At 35.6% G+C, this 21,497-nt stretch overlaps 2 protein-coding genes and 1 long non-coding RNA gene across 5 annotated transcripts; 2 read left to right on the forward strand and 1 right to left on the reverse strand.

Moving 5' to 3' along the window:
- The first annotated feature begins 1,041 nt into the window (after positions 1-1,041).
- On the forward strand, positions 1,042-11,553 carry LOC148957232 (leucine-rich repeat-containing protein 34-like). The gene is made up of 11 exons (XM_089115717.1): positions 1,042-1,410; positions 2,669-2,756; positions 3,021-3,134; positions 4,470-4,553; positions 5,907-6,035; positions 6,676-6,771; positions 7,474-7,509; positions 8,381-8,499; positions 9,531-9,686; positions 10,586-10,712; positions 11,311-11,553. The coding sequence occupies exons 1-11, from the start codon at positions 1,295-1,297 to the stop codon at positions 11,425-11,427; spliced, it is 1,182 nt and encodes a 393-aa protein (XP_088971843.1). The 5' UTR covers positions 1,042-1,294; the 3' UTR covers positions 11,428-11,553.
- A 916-nt stretch (positions 11,554-12,469) lies between these two features.
- On the reverse strand, positions 12,470-21,372 carry LOC148957233 (uncharacterized). 2 transcript variants are annotated; one of them, XM_089115716.1, is made up of 3 exons: positions 20,730-21,372; positions 15,624-15,986; positions 12,470-13,963 (listed from the first exon to the last, which is right to left on the reverse strand). In XM_089115716.1, the coding sequence occupies exons 2-3, from the start codon at positions 15,906-15,908 to the stop codon at positions 12,722-12,724; spliced, it is 1,527 nt and encodes a 508-aa protein (XP_088971842.1). In that variant the 5' UTR covers positions 15,909-15,986; positions 20,730-21,372; the 3' UTR covers positions 12,470-12,721. The 2 variants fall into 2 exon arrangements, with proteins under 2 accessions (XP_088971842.1, XP_088971841.1); XM_089115715.1 differs by having other exon boundaries at positions 15,624-15,960; positions 20,730-21,371.
- Positions 14,458-17,019, forward strand: LOC148957234 (uncharacterized). Of its 2 annotated transcripts, none has more exons than XR_016145257.1 (2): positions 14,458-15,326; positions 16,765-17,019. It is a non-coding gene; the product is annotated as an uncharacterized LOC148957234 (long non-coding RNA). The 2 variants fall into 2 exon arrangements; XR_016145258.1 differs by having other exon boundaries at positions 16,794-17,019.
- Positions 21,373-21,497: the final 125 nt, after the last annotated feature.

A 21,497-nucleotide genomic window follows, 5' to 3' on the forward strand; every position in this document is an offset into this window, starting at 1 on the left:
CACTGGGATGAACTGTCGCTGAGAATGATGGTACAAAGCAGCCATAGGACATAGATGCAAATTGTAGAGAACTGTATGATTTATCCTTTGTTAGATTTCAGCCTGTTTTGTCTACGTTCCCGGGCAAAATCGTTGAGATAAAATTAAATTATTTCAATTTTTCTTTGCGTTGCCCCTGTAAACTCGTACCCCCCCAACCCCCTCCCAATCAGTTTTTGACTAGTAGCTCTATCGTTTGCGACCTTTAAAAACTTATATTCAACATTTAAGCGGGGGAGAGGGAAAGTATTTTTCAAGGGGATGTGAGACATCAAATCTTCTTTGAAAGCAGGGTTTATTTTAACATGCATTGATAACTAATTTTTGCAGTGAAAAATCGTAATTGTGCAGTGATAAACTCAAATTTTGTGTAGCGATGAAACTAAAAAAGAGATTTGGTAGTGAAAAGGATAAATTGCAGCAACTACCAGTAGACACATAACGATTATAAAAGAGTATTATAATAATAAAAACGATAAAATTTCCCTAAAATAAACCCTGTTTGAAAGTCTGAACTTTTTTTGTCGTGGAATTGTAGATGGATAGCTACTCGAAGCAAAGTAATTTCTAATCTTAAAGTAAAGGAAGAATGAAAATTGAAAAATTATCAAGTGTTTCTAGACGTCCAAAGTTCATATCAATTTCCGTTTGCAAATTGGTTTTGAAGATTTGGATTTTAACGGAAAAAATTCGTGCAGTAAATCACTCTATGAAAACCTCGTAGACCGTTGATAGAAAGCGGTAAATCATGAGAAATTTTTTTGCATTTGTGGAAATCTAATACTTTCTTAACAAGAGTAATTTCCCCTCGATAATACATTTATTTCGCTAAAAGGCTCGTTTCACCACTTCTTTCTACTCGCAGCTCAAGTTTTAGAATTTTCCGACGTAACAGTGACCAAACTTTGAAAACAGAGAGGGCCATTATTGTCTTCCTGCCCCCCGGCCACGACGCCCTGCTTTTTTCTACAAGCTTGGTTGGGCACCAAGCAGCCTCTTTCCGGAGCTTATACGAGGTTCATTTGCTTAGATACAAAATGGCGGGTTGTTTTCGTGTTTCTGCAACGGAAATTTAATGGAACCAGTAATGGAAATAAAATAATTATCGCCGTCTTGACGTATTGTTTATTCACGCATTTTGAAAAAACGAATATTTCTAAAGAGATTTAACTTGATGCTGGTTTCACCATTCCTACACATCACGAAGAAACAAGTTGAAATGTCTTGTTGTTAGAAAATAAACAGTCAACACAAAATGTCAGACCCTCGTTCAACTAAAGAAGATTATTTGAAAGTCGTCACTGAGCTGAAAAAGGATGTAAACAAAGAAATTGTACTCATGTTGAAGAGCGCCGAAGATGAGCATATGACGTATGTGATTTTCATGTTAAATAACCAAAGTAAGCCCTTTAAAAAACTTTAATGTTGAGAAAGGGATTTATAGGCGATATGCATATCAACTAACAACACCAAATGCAAAGCTCTTTTATAGTAACTCCAGCTTTTATGAGGTGATCTTACTGTTGTCTGGGCTTAAATATAAAAGTTGGGAATGGATAAACAACAACAAGACATATTTTGAGTTCGAATTGATGCTTATTTATAAAGAACAACACAATAAAATGATGAACGACTCCATAATAAGAAAATAAATTAATAATTAAACTAGCTAATATGCTGTTTTAGTATTTAGGGACCCTTTACTCCAAATTTTTGCTCTACTTTTGAGTTAGAATTAATCTTGTAAACTAAAAGCACAAAGAAATGCTATTCAAAGTGACCCTTATTGATATAGGTCAGCAGATGTAAAGGTTGAATTTTCTGTGTTATCCTGAATATCTTGTTTGGTTGGCATGCCAAAAATGAATTCACAATATGATTGCAAAAATATTTTTATTCTCAACAAGATTTCAATAAAGACATTTTTAGCAAAACATGTTTCACAGCGCCACTTGTAAATGTATTGTATTTGTATTTGTTCCTACCTAGCAATCCAAGGTAGAGTTTAGGACACTGAAAACCAATGTCTATCAAGCAATGTAATGGTCCTTCTCATTATTCCACCTTGTGATTCCTTTGCCTAGAATTGCAGTGAGCTGGCTGGCCACTCTGGGTAAATGTTTGGTCATATCAAGGATTCAAACCAAAGACTTTGATAGTTAGTCTGTGGTCCTAATTGCTACCCTGTCCTTGGATCTGAACAGTATGAGATAGTGCAAACTTGTTGATGTTGTTTGTATCTCTTTGGATTTGAAAAGGGTAAATTTTGTATTTTGGCTCAACACACCCTGGTGGATTATATAGGGCATATTGACTTAAGATATGCTAAAAGTGTCTGTGTCACAGTTTTTTAAACAAACCAAAATATGGGTCATTGTGCGATTACATCCTAATTTTAACATTTGGATAATGGTGGATGGTGCTCCAATTCTTCAATAAACTCAATTAATTATTTTCCTGAGTGTATTTACCAAACATAAAATGGATAATGACTATATTTCTGTGCTGAATATCAATACCAAGTGTGTATAGCAATTGATCTAGGCAAAGTAAGTGAAGCCCCAGCCCCTTTAACTTCTTGGCAAATGCTTGAAGAAAATCTTGATTTTGCCCTTTTTGCACTTGATAGTGAACCAATCTATGATTTCAAGCTAAAACTCAATGGAAACAAGAAGAATGAACGAAATGAAATGTACAGGAAGAGACTTGTTGATGAGGTGAGTCATCTCATCACTGCTTTAATATACATTGTCCCTTTCATTTGAAAGAAGCATTCAAATAGCCAGTTACAGGCTTATAGATATTTTCTTACCTAGAGAACACAAATTTTTGTAAAACGCCATTATTTTATAATGATTTTTTCAAAAAATAATGTGATGGAATGTTAAGAACATATCTCACAATCATTTTTTGTTATCCTCTTATCTATCTTGTTAGTCCTTGTTGTAATTTGCCTTATAAATTTTATACTTTTCTCACAGGATGTTGACATTCTGTTTCAAACATTGAAATCTAACTCATTTGTGATTGGTTTGGATCTTGGGTATAACAACATTGGAGATAATGGAGCAGAAATACTTAGTAAACTGCTGCAGGTTTGGAAGTTCTCTTTTATGAAATCTATTGAGATGAAAAGTGTAATATAAAAACATAACCAATTCTAAAAGTCTTAAAACAGTTCCTAGAAATTCCACTCCAGATGTCTACCCAATTTTCTAAATATCTGGAATTTTAGCCTTACCGTTAACTAATTGGAGGCTTAGTTGCGGCTGGGGATGTGAAAAACAAGAGAGTTGCAAACATTTCCTGCAAGCTTAGTGTATTGCTTTAGGTTAGAGGAATAGGAATAACCTCTCCCAGCCATTGTATCATTGTAACTGTCGGGAATTGAAGGGTGTGCCTTATGGTTACAATCATCAATAATGTCAACAAAGGATCATATTTTCAATAGTAACTGATGCCAAATGTCCATTTGGGAGGAGTTTTTCATAAGAGTACCACTGGCAGGTACCACAGATGCGGTTTCACATTTTTGTTAACCCTTTTAGTGAAATATAATCGTTAGTTTATATGGATACCATGTCAGTCCAAAGGCAGGTAAGTGAGCTATGTTTCTCTGTGAATCTTGAATTTTTATCTGCAACTATTACTGCATGCCTCCCTGACAGACAACATTTCTTCTGTTTACATACTGAATTGAACCCCCACACAAGTTCTAAATTTTGTAAGCACAGCACTTCATTGTTGCAAAGATTCCGACAGAGTTTCCAGGTTCATCTTTTATCCTAAAGTATCCGACGAAATTCAAAACCTAGGAAATCAACTGTGACTCGAAGTGACAGTTTAGAGTATGCTATCTATACTCCATTATTGAAACCGCTGGCTATTTTTTTCTGAAAACCTGTGAAAACCGGTGCCCAGTTGTTTCCCTTATGCTAAAATAATGGTGTGGCTGGAAAGCATATTGGATATCGATATGCAAATAAAAATCTGAGGTCTTGTATTGAGGGACTTGACTTTCTTTCTGGGAAAAAATCATCAAAATTAGAATCGACGTGGATCAAAGGCTATGCTGGACGGAATGAAATGTTGACATTTTAGAAAATTTTGACAAATTAGTCACAATTTAATAACCTCATAAATTTTCACTATCAGCAATATTTATGTACCATTAACACACGGGGCCATGATGGGAAGCACCCCGAAACCGGTCAACATTGTGGCTAGATCCGCGCTTGTCTTCTGCTAAGAGATAACCCCATGCTATCCGTTGTAGTTAGCTCTCAAGTCGACCATATTCATGGGAATAACCACTTCTACCGATTCAAGATAAACCTTTATAAAACAGTTGTTTTTTGACAAATAGTCTTAGTTTAGATATTTGCATCTCTTTAGTAAAATATTATTTTCATTTCTCTCATGGAATTAAGGAAACGCTGGTGCTGCAATCACTTATTTTAAGCTACAATGATATTGGTCCAGAAGGAGCTTGTGCATTGGCTAAGGGAGTGCAGGTAAGTTAACTGAGTTTTAAGAAGTTTTATCACTACATAACATGGGCTCCGACACAGGTTGGAAACTGAGGGGGCCAAGGGAAACTTTAACAGCGATAACAAAATATTTTGATAAAAACTCTATTGTTTTGGAAAAAAGTGTGAGGGCCATGTTCCCCTCCCCCTTCGTCGGAGGCCCTGCATAAAAGAGATTTGGGGATAGAAGGAAAACACTCAAAGAAGCCACTGGTCATGTTCTTTGTGCTCGCAGGTAATTGTGATGCACCTTGTGGTCACCCTGTGATGCACCGTGTGATACACACTATGGTACACCCTGTGGTGCCACTTTATGGCTGAGCATTTTTAAACAGACTATCTGTTTTAAATAACACTAATACAAAAAGAAAGCAGATATGTTTTCCAAGAAGCAGCTCTTTTTCTTCCGGATATATTATGCTCCAAATATTATAATAGGTCTATTTCGTGTTCTCAGCATCAAAATATCTCCGCACTTCGTTAACCTGTATGCTGTAGATTTTACGCTCCTCCAATTCATTTCATTTACAAGCAGTATTAAGTATGCCTCTTTGCTAGTATTGAGGACTTTAAAAGGGAAATCTCGTAATTGATACTTCCTTTAAAGTGGGCGGTTAGTCATAAATCTCAGCTGTTATTTCCAAAAATTCCACTCTGGATTCCACCAAAATTATTACTGCGCAATTTTGAATTTATCGTTGCATATTATAGTTATTTGGCTGGCACGCAACTAAAAAAGATGTGCAATGTACACCTTTTCCGATATTGAAATTCCTATAGCATTTCCTATATTTCGATATAGCATTTCCTAGATTTCGAAAGTGAAAATTCCATGATGGCTAATTTTTTAACAAATTGTTTATCGATAGTTTGACATTTCAAGTTGAAGTCTAGCCGATACTTTGAACACAAAAGAAAAATGAGATGTAATTAAGACATCAAAGCCTACTTATCTATGATTTGTCAAATAAACTGTTTATTGGTTATTTTAGAGTCTATCCGCCATTTTTTTTAAATTCCTCTGCTAGTTCAGTCTCTACTTTACAAATCGAGATTTTACTCCAGGACTTCAAGAATTGCATAGAAATGTTAACTTCTTTGCATGGCTGGAAATTGTATGAATTTGTATTGGTGTGTTAATTAAAAAAGACAGGGCTTAAAAGCGACTTGCACGGCCAAAAAAGTCTCGATAAATTTTTACCCTTCGAGCAAACGTCTAAGGATTTGTACGTTGCTCTTGTGTTTTCAAAACCCTGTTGTATCTTTACTAATTTCTGTCTTTTAATTATTATTTTTCTGTTCCTTTCAAAGTTTTCTTAACAATATTTTTCTTTTAAGGTAAACGAGACCTTAAGAGTTCTAAAGTTGAATGGAAATAAAATTGGAAACAAAGGAGGCTTGGCACTAGCTGGGGCTTTACAAGTAAACACAGTCCTGGAAGATATTGATTTGGCAGAGACAGACATGGTATGCACCTTTCATTACTCACAGATTTTTGTTTCGCAGCTAAGAGTCTGATATCCTTGCTATTTTAAGGAGTATTTCTTAACCCCTTTTGAGCTAAGAAAAAAACATGACATTGCATCAATACTAGGGGCTATCATACCGTTGATGATGACACTATATAGTAAATATTTAACTAGTTGTTTATTCTTTAAAGATCCTTTCTGTTTATATGGAGACATTAAAGTCATTCTTTCCGTCTCCACTTCTATATACGGAACTTACTTGCTCCTGACTTTTAAACTGAGCTATAGATCTGAGCATCGAGCCACGAAAAGACTACTTTGAATTGAGGATATATAAGCTTGAGGGGCTATAATATTTCGACATCCAGCTTCTTCTGTAATATTTATATGGGTCTTAGTCTTGATCAGGTATCTGTAGCCTTTTAGATATTTGAACTTAGCAAGTATTTCATTTGTAAGTTATTCAGCTAAAGCAGCTGTCTTTTTTAGGTTTTTTATTTTTTCCTTCAATCAAATTCTCTCTTTATTTCTATTTTTTAGCTCTGTCGATGATATTTTTTTCTCCTCGTGTTGCTTTTATAGTAAATTCATTTCTTGAGTGTGGTAAACACAATCTTTGAGTTTCGTCTTTTTAACAGAAGAATGAAACCGTGATAGCCTATGCGACCGTGTTTTGTCACAATGGTGCAATAAAATATGTCAATTTGGACCGGCCCCTGTACACGAGTAAGCAGGTAATTATTATACTCCTATATAACAGTCTTGTTACGTTTTGTATAAAGCAATCTAATTATGACATCTATCAATATATCTTTATTAGGGTTATTCATAACAAACTTAAAATTACCTTGTGATAAATTGTCAAGTCAAATCATTTATTTAGCAAAACTCGTATTATTAATATCAAAGGATTTTTATTCCTATGATAGTACCATTATATACTCGTAGATAGCTAGTAATATTGATAAGAATAATTGAACCTGAGAGTTAATTTTTTCTACGCAATATCTTTTTGTTGACGATGGAAAAATGAGGTAAATTTATATCTTTAAAAGAGAATTCCAGGATTACATTGAGTTACGTTTTGAATTCTGGCGAATTATTATTGGTATAAAAGCTAGAGACAGGGTATGGAATAAACTTATGTTGTAAGAAAAGCCAAATAGTCTCGAAAGCAAAATAGGACAGAATACGTTTGTCTGAAAAGTAGATATTTTGTACACGAAAATTATCAAGTGCATATCAATTTTATCAAAGATGAAACAATCTAATGATAGTAAGACAAAAATTGCTCCAAGAACATATTGATCTAAGTAAAGATGATTTTTGACTAAGGACTTTTTATCAGCGTTAAAGTTGCATCATTTCTTCATTTTGTGACTGTCAAGCTCTTCTGTATTATTCAGTGTTAAACCAAAAATCATTTTTATTTGCAGGAGGAAACGACAGTGCATCTTGCTAACATGCTGAAGGTTAGCTAAAATTAAATGTTTGTTATTTATTTATATATATATATGTTATATATATATATATTATATAATTTATATAATATATTATTTATATATTATATGAAAAATATATTATATTATTTATATAATTTAAGCATTACTTAATAAGTTCTTTTATAACATGAATCTTTGGACTAACCTTATGCTGAGAAAGTGAGTTACCACTTGTCCAAGTTCGATGACTAATATTAATAGAATACTATTTCTCGTATCTATATACCAAACAACTATATTATTGAAAATCATCTGATATTTCAAGGACGCAGTTAGCTCTTTATTAAGAATTAATTACTTTCTTTTTGGAATACGTAATAATTTCTACTTTATGCGAATTAAGAATTCATGATCTTTGTTGGCGCATACAAAGTAATCAAATGAAATACAGGCATTCAGAGACTATTCAAAATATTTACTTAATTGGCAAATTATTTGCATCTTAAAACATAAAATTTATGTATTGAAATATAGTAATCTGTTTATATCTCATGTGCACTTTGATTGATCAAAAATGACTCCTTTTAAAGTAAAACCATCTAAAACAAGTTATCAATAGTGCATTTTTTACCATTTAATTTGTACTGAAGGAAGGCCCTTTACAGTGTTATGAATTTTCTTTTTTTTCCTTTTAATAAGTAAGCAATACAGATGGTTCGATAATGTTTGCGGATATAAATGTACATTGCCTCTTTTAATGATAATTGAAAGCAAATTACGTTTTTTTTACTTTTTCAAATAGCTATGTTTTTGTTACTTTGACTAATCTTGATTTTGTACTTGTCACATTTTGAATGCAGCAATTTTTTCTTCCTCTGAGATGGCGGCCATTTTCTCATAGATAAACAGTCATTTGCGTGAACTTCATTTGTCGAAACATGATATTCGCAACTTTGGAGCAGAGAGGCTTGCCGAAAACCTGGCATTCAATGTCTCTCTGACACATCTTGATTTGAGAGCGTAGGTTTATTGAAACTTGTTCATTGAAATGTGTAAATCGTTTGCATTTGAAAAATTTTACATAGTAAGGCCTAGTCTTACTATGCTTGAATAATATGCTTTAACGCATAGTTCCCATTCACATTGTACTTGTGGCATCATATGTGTGTTCGCTCTAGCTTTCCAATTTTGGTAGCCTTTTAAAAAGAATTTATTACTCATTTCAATCTGTTGTTAAAGGTTTAAATTTGATTGTTAGCAATTTGATATTCAGGGTTTTCAAAGGCAAATAAAACTCACATAATAGAGAAATCATGCTGTTTATTTCAAGAGATTGTTGCAGTTAAATGAGTCAAAGCTCATCAAATCACTAGATTAGAGAAAAGTGACTGCTTAGCCAGGAGTCTCGTGTTTTTGGCTATACTTTATTGAAAAATCCGTAGTTTAGTAATTCTACTATTAATTAACCTTCCGAGAGACTACTGGTGTCTGAATAGCTAATAATTTTTATATTTCTGGTTGAAAGATTGATGTAAACAACTGATATATGAATTTTGCCCTTTTTGAAAGAAAGTTTTTAGGTTCTAAGGTTGGGTCCCTTGACCGTGTTCTCGTGAGCAGTAGAATCCAGAATGTTTTGAATTTATCAGTAGCATTTTAACGTTTCAAAATTAAAAAAACCCGGATGATTGATTGATTGAAGCATCGACACATAAAGATTGTGTCTTTCTATAATGGGGTTTTTTGTGAAACCACTTGCAATATCGAATGCTATGTGGGATTCAATAATATCTAGAATCTATCTAGAATATCTAGAAATACAATGTTGTAAACTTATTATGTTAGAATCATTTCTCGGTCTCTAGGTTTTGCTCTAGTAACACCAAACCATTCACTATCAAGACTCGGCCAAACAGAATTTATAGAAAATTAGCATCAACTTAGAAAATGAGCATTGCTAGATTTTTAACTACCATGGTGCTTAATGGTTCTTTTTGCTGATAGTTAACATAATCTGCATGCTCTCTTACAACTGAATTTTATTTTTAAAGGAATCGGATATCTAGAGACGGTGCATACTGCTTAGCCAAACTTCTCAAGGAGAACACGCCATTAGAACACTTAAACCTTGCATACAATCGCATTGAAGATCATGGTGCAGTCTATCTAAGTGAAGCACTGGCAACCGCTAACAGCAACCTAACTACGTAAGCAATCCAGTTCATTATTCTCTCTACTCTGATAGCATGTCTTTTAAGTATCGGTACATAACTTCGTGAAATTGAAATGTATATTCAGCTGATTTAGATTTCCATCATGTACCCTAACTGCTGAAATGTTCCCTAATCTAACTACTGAAATGTAGCCTCGCGGACTTTTTCTTACTTCTACTACTAACCTCGATTACCTTCTACTGATATTATAATTTATGCTAATATTACAATAATTATTCCGTCTCAAATTTACAACCATGTTGTTCTTTGCCCCTGGAATTTTCAATTGTTATCTAAGGCCTTGTCCTTGTTACAATGTTGCAGCTCTTTATGTACAGATCTTCTACAAGTCTTCGTAGCTCACTTACAAATCGTCGTAAAGCAACCTTACGCGCCCTCGAAACTCAGCTTTTCTCGAAACTCAGCTTTTCTCGAAACTCAGCTTTTCTCGAAACTCAGCTTTTCTCGAAACTCAGCTTTTCTCGAAACTCAGCTTTTCTCGAAACTCAGCTTTTCTCGAAAGTCAGCTTTTCTCGAAACTCAGCTTTTCTCGAAACTCAGCTTTTCTCGAAACTCAGCTTTTCTCGAAACTCAGCTTTTCTCGAAACTCAGCTTTTCCCTTCTTTACAAATTATCAGGCCTTGTTTTTGATTACGATATTTGCAAAACCAGTTTCACGGCTCAAAACACAAAACGTTTTCTTTTTCTGTCAAGATTTATTCTTGATAGAAACTACGCTTTTAATTTAAAATTCACTATTAGCTTACATTTCTGCAGTATGTTATGGAGTCGATGTCTTTTTTAGTTTCACTGCTCTTGCTTTATCCTCGCTAGAACGAAAATGAAAATCATATTGCAGCTTACTCGGTCTAAACCTGCTTTGATTTTAACAGCTTAGTTGTCCGAGGCAACACAATAAATGGCAGGGGACTTTGTGCGTTGGCGAAAGCACTAGAGTCGAATCAGACGCTAAAGCGAATTTATATCTGGGGGAACAACATGGAACGGGATGCGTGCCAGGTATGAGGGCCTTATGCAAGTTTTAATCGAATTAGAATTAGATTTTAATGAAAATTACTGTTTACAGGTAAGTATAGTCAGGGCAGTACATATTTATTATATGTATAAGAAATGACAATTTGGAAGGAAAAGACGGTGGTTTGGATATCTTTAATAGATGTTTCAACTAAGACTGGTAACTCATTTTAGCATACCTAAATGTTTCATTTTACAAGAATATTACTAAAAAATTTAGCAATTTTCTCAAAAAATAATTAAACCTTCAGTTTGTTATTGAACATTCTTCTTTCTGAGTCGACCGCACAACTTACACAACTCTACATCGTTCAAAATCGTATAAAAGTAGGATCAGAGTATGCATGTAACATTTGACCCGCTATTTCCATGGTGCGAAGCATATGCTAATGTTAGCAGTTGAACCATTTCAAGCCCTGTCATCTAATAACAAAAGTTCTAAAGTGAAGCTCATTGGCTTAAGTCAACTTGTCAATCAACAAATGACCAACAGGATAAGAGATTGGTCAACCTCAGGCTTAATATGAGAATCTGAAATGCTCTCAACTTAGCTAGTGTCATGTAAGGGAAGGTTTTCTTGTAGGCGTTTGCGGACCTTCTAGCTGGTGTCGTGCCTCGAATCAATGCAAGTGATGCTGATGTGGAAGCTTACTTTGTAGATGATGCTCCGTATTTGGCAGAGGTCGAGTGTCCCTATTGAACCTGTTTGAACATTGGAGCCATGTTGTTTTTGTAAAAAGTGCAACCTTGCATATTCACTTTCCGTGGTTGCAAAGCAGTTATTTTATATTCAATTTCGTCAATAGAATTATTTTGTTTAGTGTTATTTTCAATCTCCAGCTTCTGGAAACGCGTTAAATGTCCTGCTTGACCTACTTGCGAATGCAACTTTTAAAAAAAGCTTTATGTCGATCTTTAGTATTTCATGGTGCGAGGGATCTCCGAATTTGCCGTTGAAAATTGATGTTACTGTGCTCATGGATTGTAATTTAGCAAAAAACCTCTTAGTTTTAACGGCAGAAATCTGCTGCTTGTGAACATAGAATATTTCAGAGAAAAAACAAGACATTTTTTATTCAAAGTATTTTTTCTTCTGAACATAAAGAATATACAAAATACATATTTATATAGAATGTTTATTCATAAATGGATGCAAGCATTTTCAATAAAAGTTGATCGATTTGTATCTGAGGCTATATACAGGCCATTAGTGTATAGAGAAGGGATTTGGGTGAAAATACTATGTTTTAGGTATGGGTGAAAGAGCATGCTTTAAAAAGTTTGACTACGTCTTTCCAATATTCGGTAGTTGAAAAGAAACTTTGATTTCCCCCATTCCTTCATGTTTATAACAAGGCCACTGTTATCATACGATTTGGTAATTGATGCGTTCGAGTCAACAAGTGGAGATCTTCCTTCCCCCTTTACTCTAGATCAAAGATCCAGAGAAAAGGTTGATATACTGTTAGTACTATGATTGCTATACTGAGTCTTAAATCACACATCTCTGTAAATACAACGATAAATACTCCTTTAAAGCAGAAACGTTAATTGCAGTATTCGGAATGTATAAGAAAAAAGATAAGCATAACGAATGTAAATAATAATATAGATACACATTAAGAGAAAATGTAAACTCCACGAAAAACTAATAGTCGGGTTTTGGCATTGCCACTTTTTAGGTAACTTCGTCGGGTGAAAGCTAACCATTTTATGATTAGGTTTGATATAAACGCCGAGAGCTTATAATCATCACATTTACTTCTCGCTGTCCACTTTCCCTTATAAAATTGCTATGTGTATAGAAATCTTTGAGTCACTGAGAAGTCTGTAAAATAAGTTATTGAAGTATTGAAGTCAAAGGAGTCTGGGCACCACCGCACTTCTGAGGGTCGCAGCAAGGTAACTTAGATTATTACTTAGGTACATGATCTAAGCGTCGTTTATAAAACGATATGGATTTTAAACAAAATAAAATTTGCTAAAAACAAATATTACAACTCAGAAAACTCGCTATAATCAATTTCGCCATCTTGATCCTGGTCTAACAACTGCATGAGCTCATCAATTTGGAAATCTACCAGTCCGCAATTGGCCACCTTAAGCCCTTTCCTGAACTCGTCTACGCTGATCGACATACTTGCATCTCTGTCTATGAAGTCAAACAAATCAAGCTTGTGAATACCATTGTCATCTAAAAACTTCTTCAAAATTTCCCGTGGGTCTGTAATTCGCTTTGGCTGTTTTTCTTTAAACATTGTCTCATGGATAAATTTGATGCTACGATTATTGAGACGAATTTCTTTTTCAAGCTCATAAAACTCTTTTTCAAGATCGGTACCCGATATGTCTATTGTGCTTAATTTTGACTCCGTATTCCGTAAAATTGCCTTTAATATAAAACAAACTCCAGTATTTTCTAGAATATTTTGCCCCACTTTCAAAGTTATTAACGATGTATTTTTCTTTAGTCCTTGCGATAAAATTTTTGCGCCTTCCGCTAAAAGTCTGTTGTTTGAAATATCCAAGCAGGGTAAATTTATGAAGCCAAAAGCCTTGCTCAGCGCTTTACATCCACTAACTCCGATAGCATTCCAAGATAACTTTAGGTTTCTTAATATAATATTATCTTTTAATCCTTTTAAAACTGCCTCCGTTCCGTGCGCTCCGAGTCCGTTCCAACTCAAATCGAGGTCTGTTATTGAGCGCTGTTCAGAAAGCATAACACCTATGTACTTACCGCCTTCTTCAGTAATTTTGTTCTTACTAAGGTTTAGTTCAGTTAAACTGTAATTACTTGTAAGGCCACTACAAAGAGTCTCCATGCATTTGTTGCACAGCATATTCTCAGAAAGATCTAAAACTCGTAATGTCCCATTGGCTTCTAAAGACTCGGCGAATGCTTTTGCAGCTTTAAGACCAAGCATATTGTAAGCGATATTCAGCCTCGTAATATAAAAATTGTCGAAGAAGATTGTTGCGACATCTTTGCCACTGTCATCTCCAATGGCGTTGTCTTGAAGATCGAGCTCGCAAATTTTCGTGTTCTGCAACAAAGCTACAACAATGGGTTTGATGCCATGTGCTCCTAGTCCGTGATGCGCTAAATTCACAACCTTCGATGATATATTACGAGTGAAGTAAGATGCCGGAACAACATCGTAATGTTTACAAGCCTCGAGGTAAATCTCTTTGCCAGTTGTATCGTGAAAAATGGCTTTACGAGTGCTTGGTGGCTGGTGGAAAGATAAAAAGAAAGCTGTTAAAAATTATTCACCATCGCTTAAAGCAAAATACACAAAAAAACTGGTTGGATTATGAGGGGGGGGGGGGGGGGTCATGACATAAATATGACTGACTGCATTAGTATAAATTTTCTGTGGAAGACATCTCTCTCTCAAAAAAAAAAATAATTCCACCATACAGTAAAAACTAGTTTTAATATGTTTGATGTAGCCTTTTCAAAGAGTACTTTTCTTGAATTTCCTACTTTGGTAAATTTTCACCCAAGTAAGTATACAGTGTTCTTTGGGAGCCTTTGATATCAACCAATCAGCTTCAGACCAGTTATTATTGTTCCTGTCTTCGTGAAGGTGATTGGTTGATACATGTTTGCGTTTGCCACTTTGTATTTATATAGCGAATCGGGTTTCTCCAGGAACGCTAAGGTTGTGATAAATCAAATTTGTCTTGCTGCGGCTCTTCAAAAGTGTCCTTAGGCCAAGATTCCATTGAAATCAATACTCTCAAAAAATGTGCAAGTCATAACAAGTTTACAGTCAGTTTGCTTTGAATACAAAGAAGCTCACAAACATTGTGATTGCTATGAAAAATTCCAGAGAAACTTTCTATCGAAATTTCAAAATTTAGTTACTTATGCAAAACAGGCAAAATATGTGATAAAGGTAGCCTGCGTTCCAGACCCCTAATTTGAGATGAGGGGTCTGGGGCACAGGCTAACTGAAGGCTACTTAGATTCTAAGGTTGAGCCAAAGGAAACTGAAATCACTAAACATTGAACATTACTCACGAAAAGATAACATTGGGAGCAAAAGTAAGAAGACACTGTCCGTATGGCTTAATTTGTTAACACAGTCTGGTGAGAAAAAAACGTCTATTTACAGTACGATCAAATTATCAAATTCTGTCAAATGTGTTTTTATAAATGCTCCATCAACGCCACATATTAAATGTCTATCTTAAAAATGTTTTTTATTTAAGAGGGTTAATTATTCGACGGACGAATGGCTGAAAATTGAAGAAAAAAGGAACGAACAAAATTGCTCTTTGTCTTATTTTAGAGGATATTTCAAGATGACATAATAAGGTAACGAATACTAAATTACCAGCGATGTAAAATTTCGCGAGTATGATCTTTTGACCGTGGAATATTCTGGTCTGTTGTTATATGAAGCCTCAAACGGTTTGTTGGATAAGATTTCAACCATTACTGCCAATATATCAAATTGGTAGCAGGTTAAGTTTCAAACAGAAATTCATAGTTCTCAACACGAGAGTTGTTAATTGCTGTGTACTTTTTGATGCTAAATTACAAAAAACTCAAAGGCTACTTGATTCATCACCTGCATCTCATTGAAGGTAAGAGATTGAAAATATGGCCTAAAATCCACTACAAAAACGAGTGAGACAGCGTAGAATATAGGTCTTGTGTGTGTTTTCCTGGGTTTCTGCCTGTGATTAAATGGAACAAGCAATACAACATTCGCAGCCAAAAGATTGATAATTCTGTTCCGAAACAACCTTTTAATAAGAAGATTTCAAACAAAACTACCTTCTAACCTCCTGAACAACGTCTTTTGCCATACCTGATCAAGATTTAATCGTTAAGTAAAAACAAAGCTATATAATAAGGTAATTACGAAAAAATATATAGACCTCTTCGGATTCCAAATCTGTATCGTACTCATCACTGGCGTCGTCTGGTACTGTCGGGTTCCGCAGCTTAAAATCCTTCACAGAAAATCTGCAGTTATAAACCGGGGCTTGCCCGGCCATTTGCAGGATTTTTATACCAGGTGAGCGTGCGAGCTTGGCGTTTGGGTCGTCTGCCCGTGCAGATCGTACAGATCGAGTCGAGAGCGCTGGCGATGCTTGGCTGTTCTGCTCTCGCTGCTCTTCGTCGCCACTGTTTTCCTTCGTTTTGATATCTGATATATCCATTGTTTCATTTGTATAAGTAATACTTTAGGAGATCTGACGACCAAACTGTCGGCTACGACACAATGGAGATTTGTTGAGCTGAAAACAATCATGGTGTACCAAAAATGTAAACATATCATTTTTTTTAATAAAAATTGTTGACCACAGCCAGGTTTGTGTACAATAAAACCTGGTAATAATTAAAGCTCCGTTACTTTCGGCAGAAGGAACAGGTTGTTTTCGAAAAATTTTATTAAGTTATTCACCGTCACTGTCGTCGATTCCTAGAGCATAAGTAGGATACGCTTCGAGCAAAAAGTTGTAGCATCAGTTACTTATAGATGTTATAATGTACCGTAGTAAAAGGACTGTAGGTAATGGCGCAGTTAAGAAGGTTCATTACATAATTATAAACCGGTTTCCACTGCGTACTGCTCTCCAACCTGACGCAATGGCACTTCAGTTTTTGCATAAATTGTATAACACTGTGTTTTGCACTCTGCAACGGTCGGGTAGGAAGCCTTTAGCAAAGCCCTAATACAGTCAAGCCCGCTATCTCGAACTCGCAAGGGAAATTATAATTTGTTTGACATAGCGGGACTTCGAGCTATTCCGACATAGGATTTCGATTAAATTCTGCATTTAAAAGTAGAATATAAAACATAGAAAAGAGCTTATTTGTTTCCAAAGCTTTGTAAACATCTAACTGAACCAAAAAAGTCCATTTATGAAGTTTTCCTTATATTTTGGAGTGCTTGGAATGGCAAAATGGCAAACGACAATGATTTTGTTTCTTTTGCTGGTGTCAAAGTAGCAGTAACAGAAGAAATACCCATTATAAACAAAACTGAATTCGAAGTGAATTCTTTTATCCAAGGGTACCACGTTTATCATTCTATTTGGCAGCCAACGATTGGAGAGGAATTGAAAGTCGTGATGGAGGCAGACAACAGAGCTGACAAATACGCAGTATGTGTGCAGCAAAACGAAACGATTGTAGGACATCTACCAAAAGGAGAGACAGGCAGATTTGCAGACAATCTTCTTCTTTTACAGGGCAGATGAATGTAGTTCCTGCATGGCTGTGGTGAATGACAATCGTGTAAGCTTTTGAGATAACAAAGGAATGCAAGTCCCTTGCAAGTTAATCATTGTCGGGCAGTCGAAGTTCATTCCAATTTTGAAAATTGTTATGATAATTAATAGCTCAAAATTGTTGTCACTATTTATTCGAGATAACCGGGTTTTTTTCTTTCAAGGGTAAAAGACTTTCCTCGAGATAGCAGGGGTTATTCCAATTCTAACGTAGTTTTGTTACCGTTTTGTGGTGCTGTAAATTTGATTTGCGGTGTTGTGATTTTAATTTTGTGGAGTTGTAAAAAAGTCGACCCTCTTGGAAATTTTTTTTGCAAAATATAAGAAATCGTTTCGAAAACTATAAGAATTTCCACCCAAAAAAACGCAACACAACAGAAGAATTGTAGTAAAATAGTCAGCCAGTCCTGAATCTTAAAACATTTTTACTTCTGATCTTGACTGTTCATTTTTCAGTGTTGTTCGTTTATGATTAACATTTTCTGCATCCGTGTACACCCCTTGAAACGAACGCTGCCTTTCCCTTTCTCTCTTAGTTTTTACCTTCTATCACAGAAGAAAAGTGACATTTCAACAGGCGGTCGCGGTGTTTACTTAATACATTGACTAGCCGGGGATGTTCCTGCCAATAGAGTCCAATTTTTAGCTGCAAATTCTTTTTTTGACAGAGGTTTGCCCACCAAAGATATTTTTCCAGAAAAGGTCAGATTTGTCATTAAAATTAAATCGTTGTCCACTCTATAGCTTTCTTCACATATGGCTCAAATCCCTCCTAACACTGATAAGCCATCTAACATCCCATGAGTTTGGAACTGCAGCTAGCACCCTGGCCAATGCTTGCATATAATACGGATATACGCATTTATTGATGTTGAGAGGCATAGCCAAATACGCCAGTTTCACGTTTTTCATTGTGGCATTCGTAGAATAACACATCTTGATGCTGTAATGCCAATTCCGGATCCAGGCATATTCTATGGTGGATTTTGCATGTTTATTTGACTCACAGGGAATTTAAGATTTCTCAGTTCCTACCACTCATGTGCATAGAATCACGTGGGTTGTGCCCTGTTATTCGGCCGAGTTTTATTGTTTTTTTGAGCATTTGCTTCCTTACTGGGTAAAAACACACCATCATCTATATTCCCTAAACATTTACCGTCTACAATGCCAATGCCAACACTGAAGGAAAGACTTGACTTATTTTTGTGGTCAGTGGCTCTAATACTACCGTTGTTTTTGATTTTTTTGCAAAAGTAGAGTTAAAAGTTTAACATAAGAGTCAGTCATTGAGGTTGTGGTGCTGAGAATTTTTCTTAGAATAACCCCCTGTGAGATAGCGAATAGTTCGAGATAAGTGATTTTGAGATAACGAGGAGAAATGGGAAACCTCGCTCTATTGGGAAACGAGGAGAAATGAGAATCTGTTCGAGATAGAGAGATTTTCGAGATAACAGAGTTCGAGATAGCGGGATCCGAATGTAAGGGATAAAAGAAAGGGATTAAGAGGAGAAGAAGGTAAGATCAAGTTTTACTGCCTGGACCTGGGAGGCAAGAATAGAAGATAGAGCGTTCCAAAGTTTCCATAATCTGGGGTTGAGTGATGAGCTGTGGAACAGAGTTCTTGAATTTGTATTTGTATTTATGTTTGCTTCTACCTAGCACCCGAAAGTAGCTTTTAGGACACTGATAAGCGTTTGCTTATCAAGCAGTGTCCTGGTCCTTCCTCTCGATGTGACCACACCTCGTGATTCCTATGATGCCTGGAATTACAGAGAGCTGACGACTCTCCTCACTTTCAATTTGCAAAAACATGGAAAGGGGGCGCACTGGAAGAGTATTTGGTATATTCTACATGACAGAAGCTTATCTTGTTAGCGAAGGAGATTTTGGCAAGATAGACTAAACGTACCAGACAATCGTATCGGAGGCTGCGGCTGAAATCCGCTAGTACTGCAGAGTTGAATGAGACGGAATCCGAAGCGGAGTCACAGCGGAATGTTGGGCAACTGATCATCGAAAGTGAAATCAGCCCAGAGTGTGCCCAGAATAATCAAATTTACAGAGTTGGGTTGTGTTTTGAATAAGGATTAATTCAGGCAATAGAATAGACAATACGTATGAAACAAAAACCAAATAAAAACGTGAAACAAAAACCAAATGAAGGCAATGTTTTAAAGGACTGAAGTATGCTGAAGGCTGTCCTGGGTATGCAGCTGCAAGAAATAGGTAGGCGATATACTAGATAAGTACCAAGCAAGAAATATCTCTATTCCGGACTCATGTACAAACATGACGTCACAGTTAAGTCCGTCTAAGCGTTGCTTTGGAGATTTCTTGTTGTTTACCAAACGATGTTCCATATACCAAGTCACTCTAGTAGAAATCGGAAAAATCAAATCACACAGTTCCGAAACAACAACAAAAATTGGCGGGGATCAAATTTTGGTCAGGAGGAAAGTATGAGTTTAACGTTACATGCTTATAAACTTTCACAACGTGACTTTTTACTGCCCTCGCTTCCAACATGTTGTGCACTGATACGGTCCAGTTTCTTCCGGAGGTTTTTGGGCATGAATGGCGATAATGAGAGTATATACAGACATGATCAAAATAAGACTTCAGAAGAGTGAGTTATTCACGTTTCTCCAACTCTATGCTATATATTTAAGGCAAATATATCTATCATATATAAAGTAGTATGAATATGTAAAGATATATGGTGTTTTTTAAATAATTGCGTTTTTTCTCAACTTTTTTCTCCTGGTCCTAAACTATTGCACATGACTCAGTCAATCACTGTAGGTCAAGTCTGCACGAAACACATATATAATCTCGCCAAATTTGTGCGGTCTATCTCTACTTTTTGTACCCTAAACTAGGTCATCCAGTTTCGTTGTATGGCCTGTTGTTGTTGTAGGGTACGTGTTTAGAAGTTCTTTATTATTTTCGAAAGCATTCCAACCGTAAACTAACCCGAAAATGTGTTTGGCCGCGGCAAACCCTCATTTTTGCAGATAAGGCGGAAACCTTTTGACAAATAATCGCAAATTCGACGAATTGCTTCGCTTTAACATTGATAGGGAGATGTTGCTTTGTTTTATAAGTTACCGTACCCTCTATTTTAGGGACCTTTTCGAAGATTTCGACTCTTGCAACATACAAAGCATAATCGCAGTCTTTTCCTGTGTTCAAAAACATTCAAAGAGAAGCCTAGCTCATAAAAATACGGGAATTCATACGGTATTTTTCAACAGTGATTCTAGGAAAATCTTCGTAAAGAAATGTGCAGACGAGGCGGTTGCTATAGCAATGTGTTTTAAAAAGGGCCGCAACCCTGTCCAGGTTTTAGAACTGTTGCAAAAACCTCCCAACCTACATATCATGGCTTGATAGCGAAAACTGCAACTTTGAAACCCGGTAGAAGTTTTATCCAGAATAAACTAAACAAAATATTCCCATATAACATCTTGTTTCGTCTGAATTCTGAAATGACTGCGGAGTTAATCAAGTGAAATGTTAGCTTGCAATGATGTTGCCCTTTTAAAAAGCAATTCTCCTTTAAAAAGCCAACTTTTAAAAAAGATTAAGCTCTCAGGATATAATTTATTTGAATGCAGCATTGACTAGGCCCAAAATTCAACGACATTTCAGACGATGAGTCAACCCCGCAAAATTTCTAATTATTCAATCGCGAACACTGGAATTTGAGGCCAAGTATTAGTTTGAAAAGGGAAATAGTCTTACCTTCGAGGTTCAGGTACACGAGCTTTCCCTTAGGTTACCTCATCTTTGACTAGTTGTGATTTGCTTCGATACCGAAGGACCCCACATTTTCATGGTTGAGTTATTTGCAAATACAATAATCGGTGTGTTAGAGATCGAGACAACACATTAACCAAAACAAAAGAGCGATAAATATTGAATGCCTATTGTTTAAACAAGCTTCCTTGCACTGAATAAAAATATGAGGAAGTCGATGAATAAAATTTGTGTTGCAAATCCTTTGTGTTTAACGGGGATTATTTGACACAGCCGTGGGTTTCCGGTAATGTTCTGTTATTTGTTTTAAGATCTGCAAAGTTCTAATAGCAACAGGAATGGCACAAAAAGAAATTCACATGGGGCTTTCAAAGTTGACGGTTTTATCCTTTTTCATTGTAGTAGAAACACTTTCTTTACATAAAGAGCACCTGAAAAGAAAACAAAAATGTCGGCTGACCAGTCAGCTGCATTTTGAAGTATTTGATTGACTACTGTAAATGTAAGAATACTTTAACGTACTTATTGGTTTTTATATATATTTACATATGAATATGAATTTTGAAATCTTTTTGAGAAAACACTGACACCTTGGTAATTTTTTGTAGACTTGAATACATTCGAAGCAGTATCAATTGAATTTAATTTGCAACATTGAAACTTTTTACGAGTCCACATCATGCAAGGCTAGAGGAACCGCCTCCAATGTATCAACTTGCTCTCAATAAAACAAAGAAGAAACTTATGTCTACC

This window comes from Rhopilema esculentum, unplaced genomic scaffold (assembly GCF_057945365.1).
Source record: "Rhopilema esculentum isolate cy_ngs unplaced genomic scaffold, ASM5794536v1 HiC_scaffold_36, whole genome shotgun sequence".
Taxonomy (NCBI): domain Eukaryota; kingdom Metazoa; phylum Cnidaria; class Scyphozoa; order Rhizostomeae; family Rhizostomatidae; genus Rhopilema; species Rhopilema esculentum.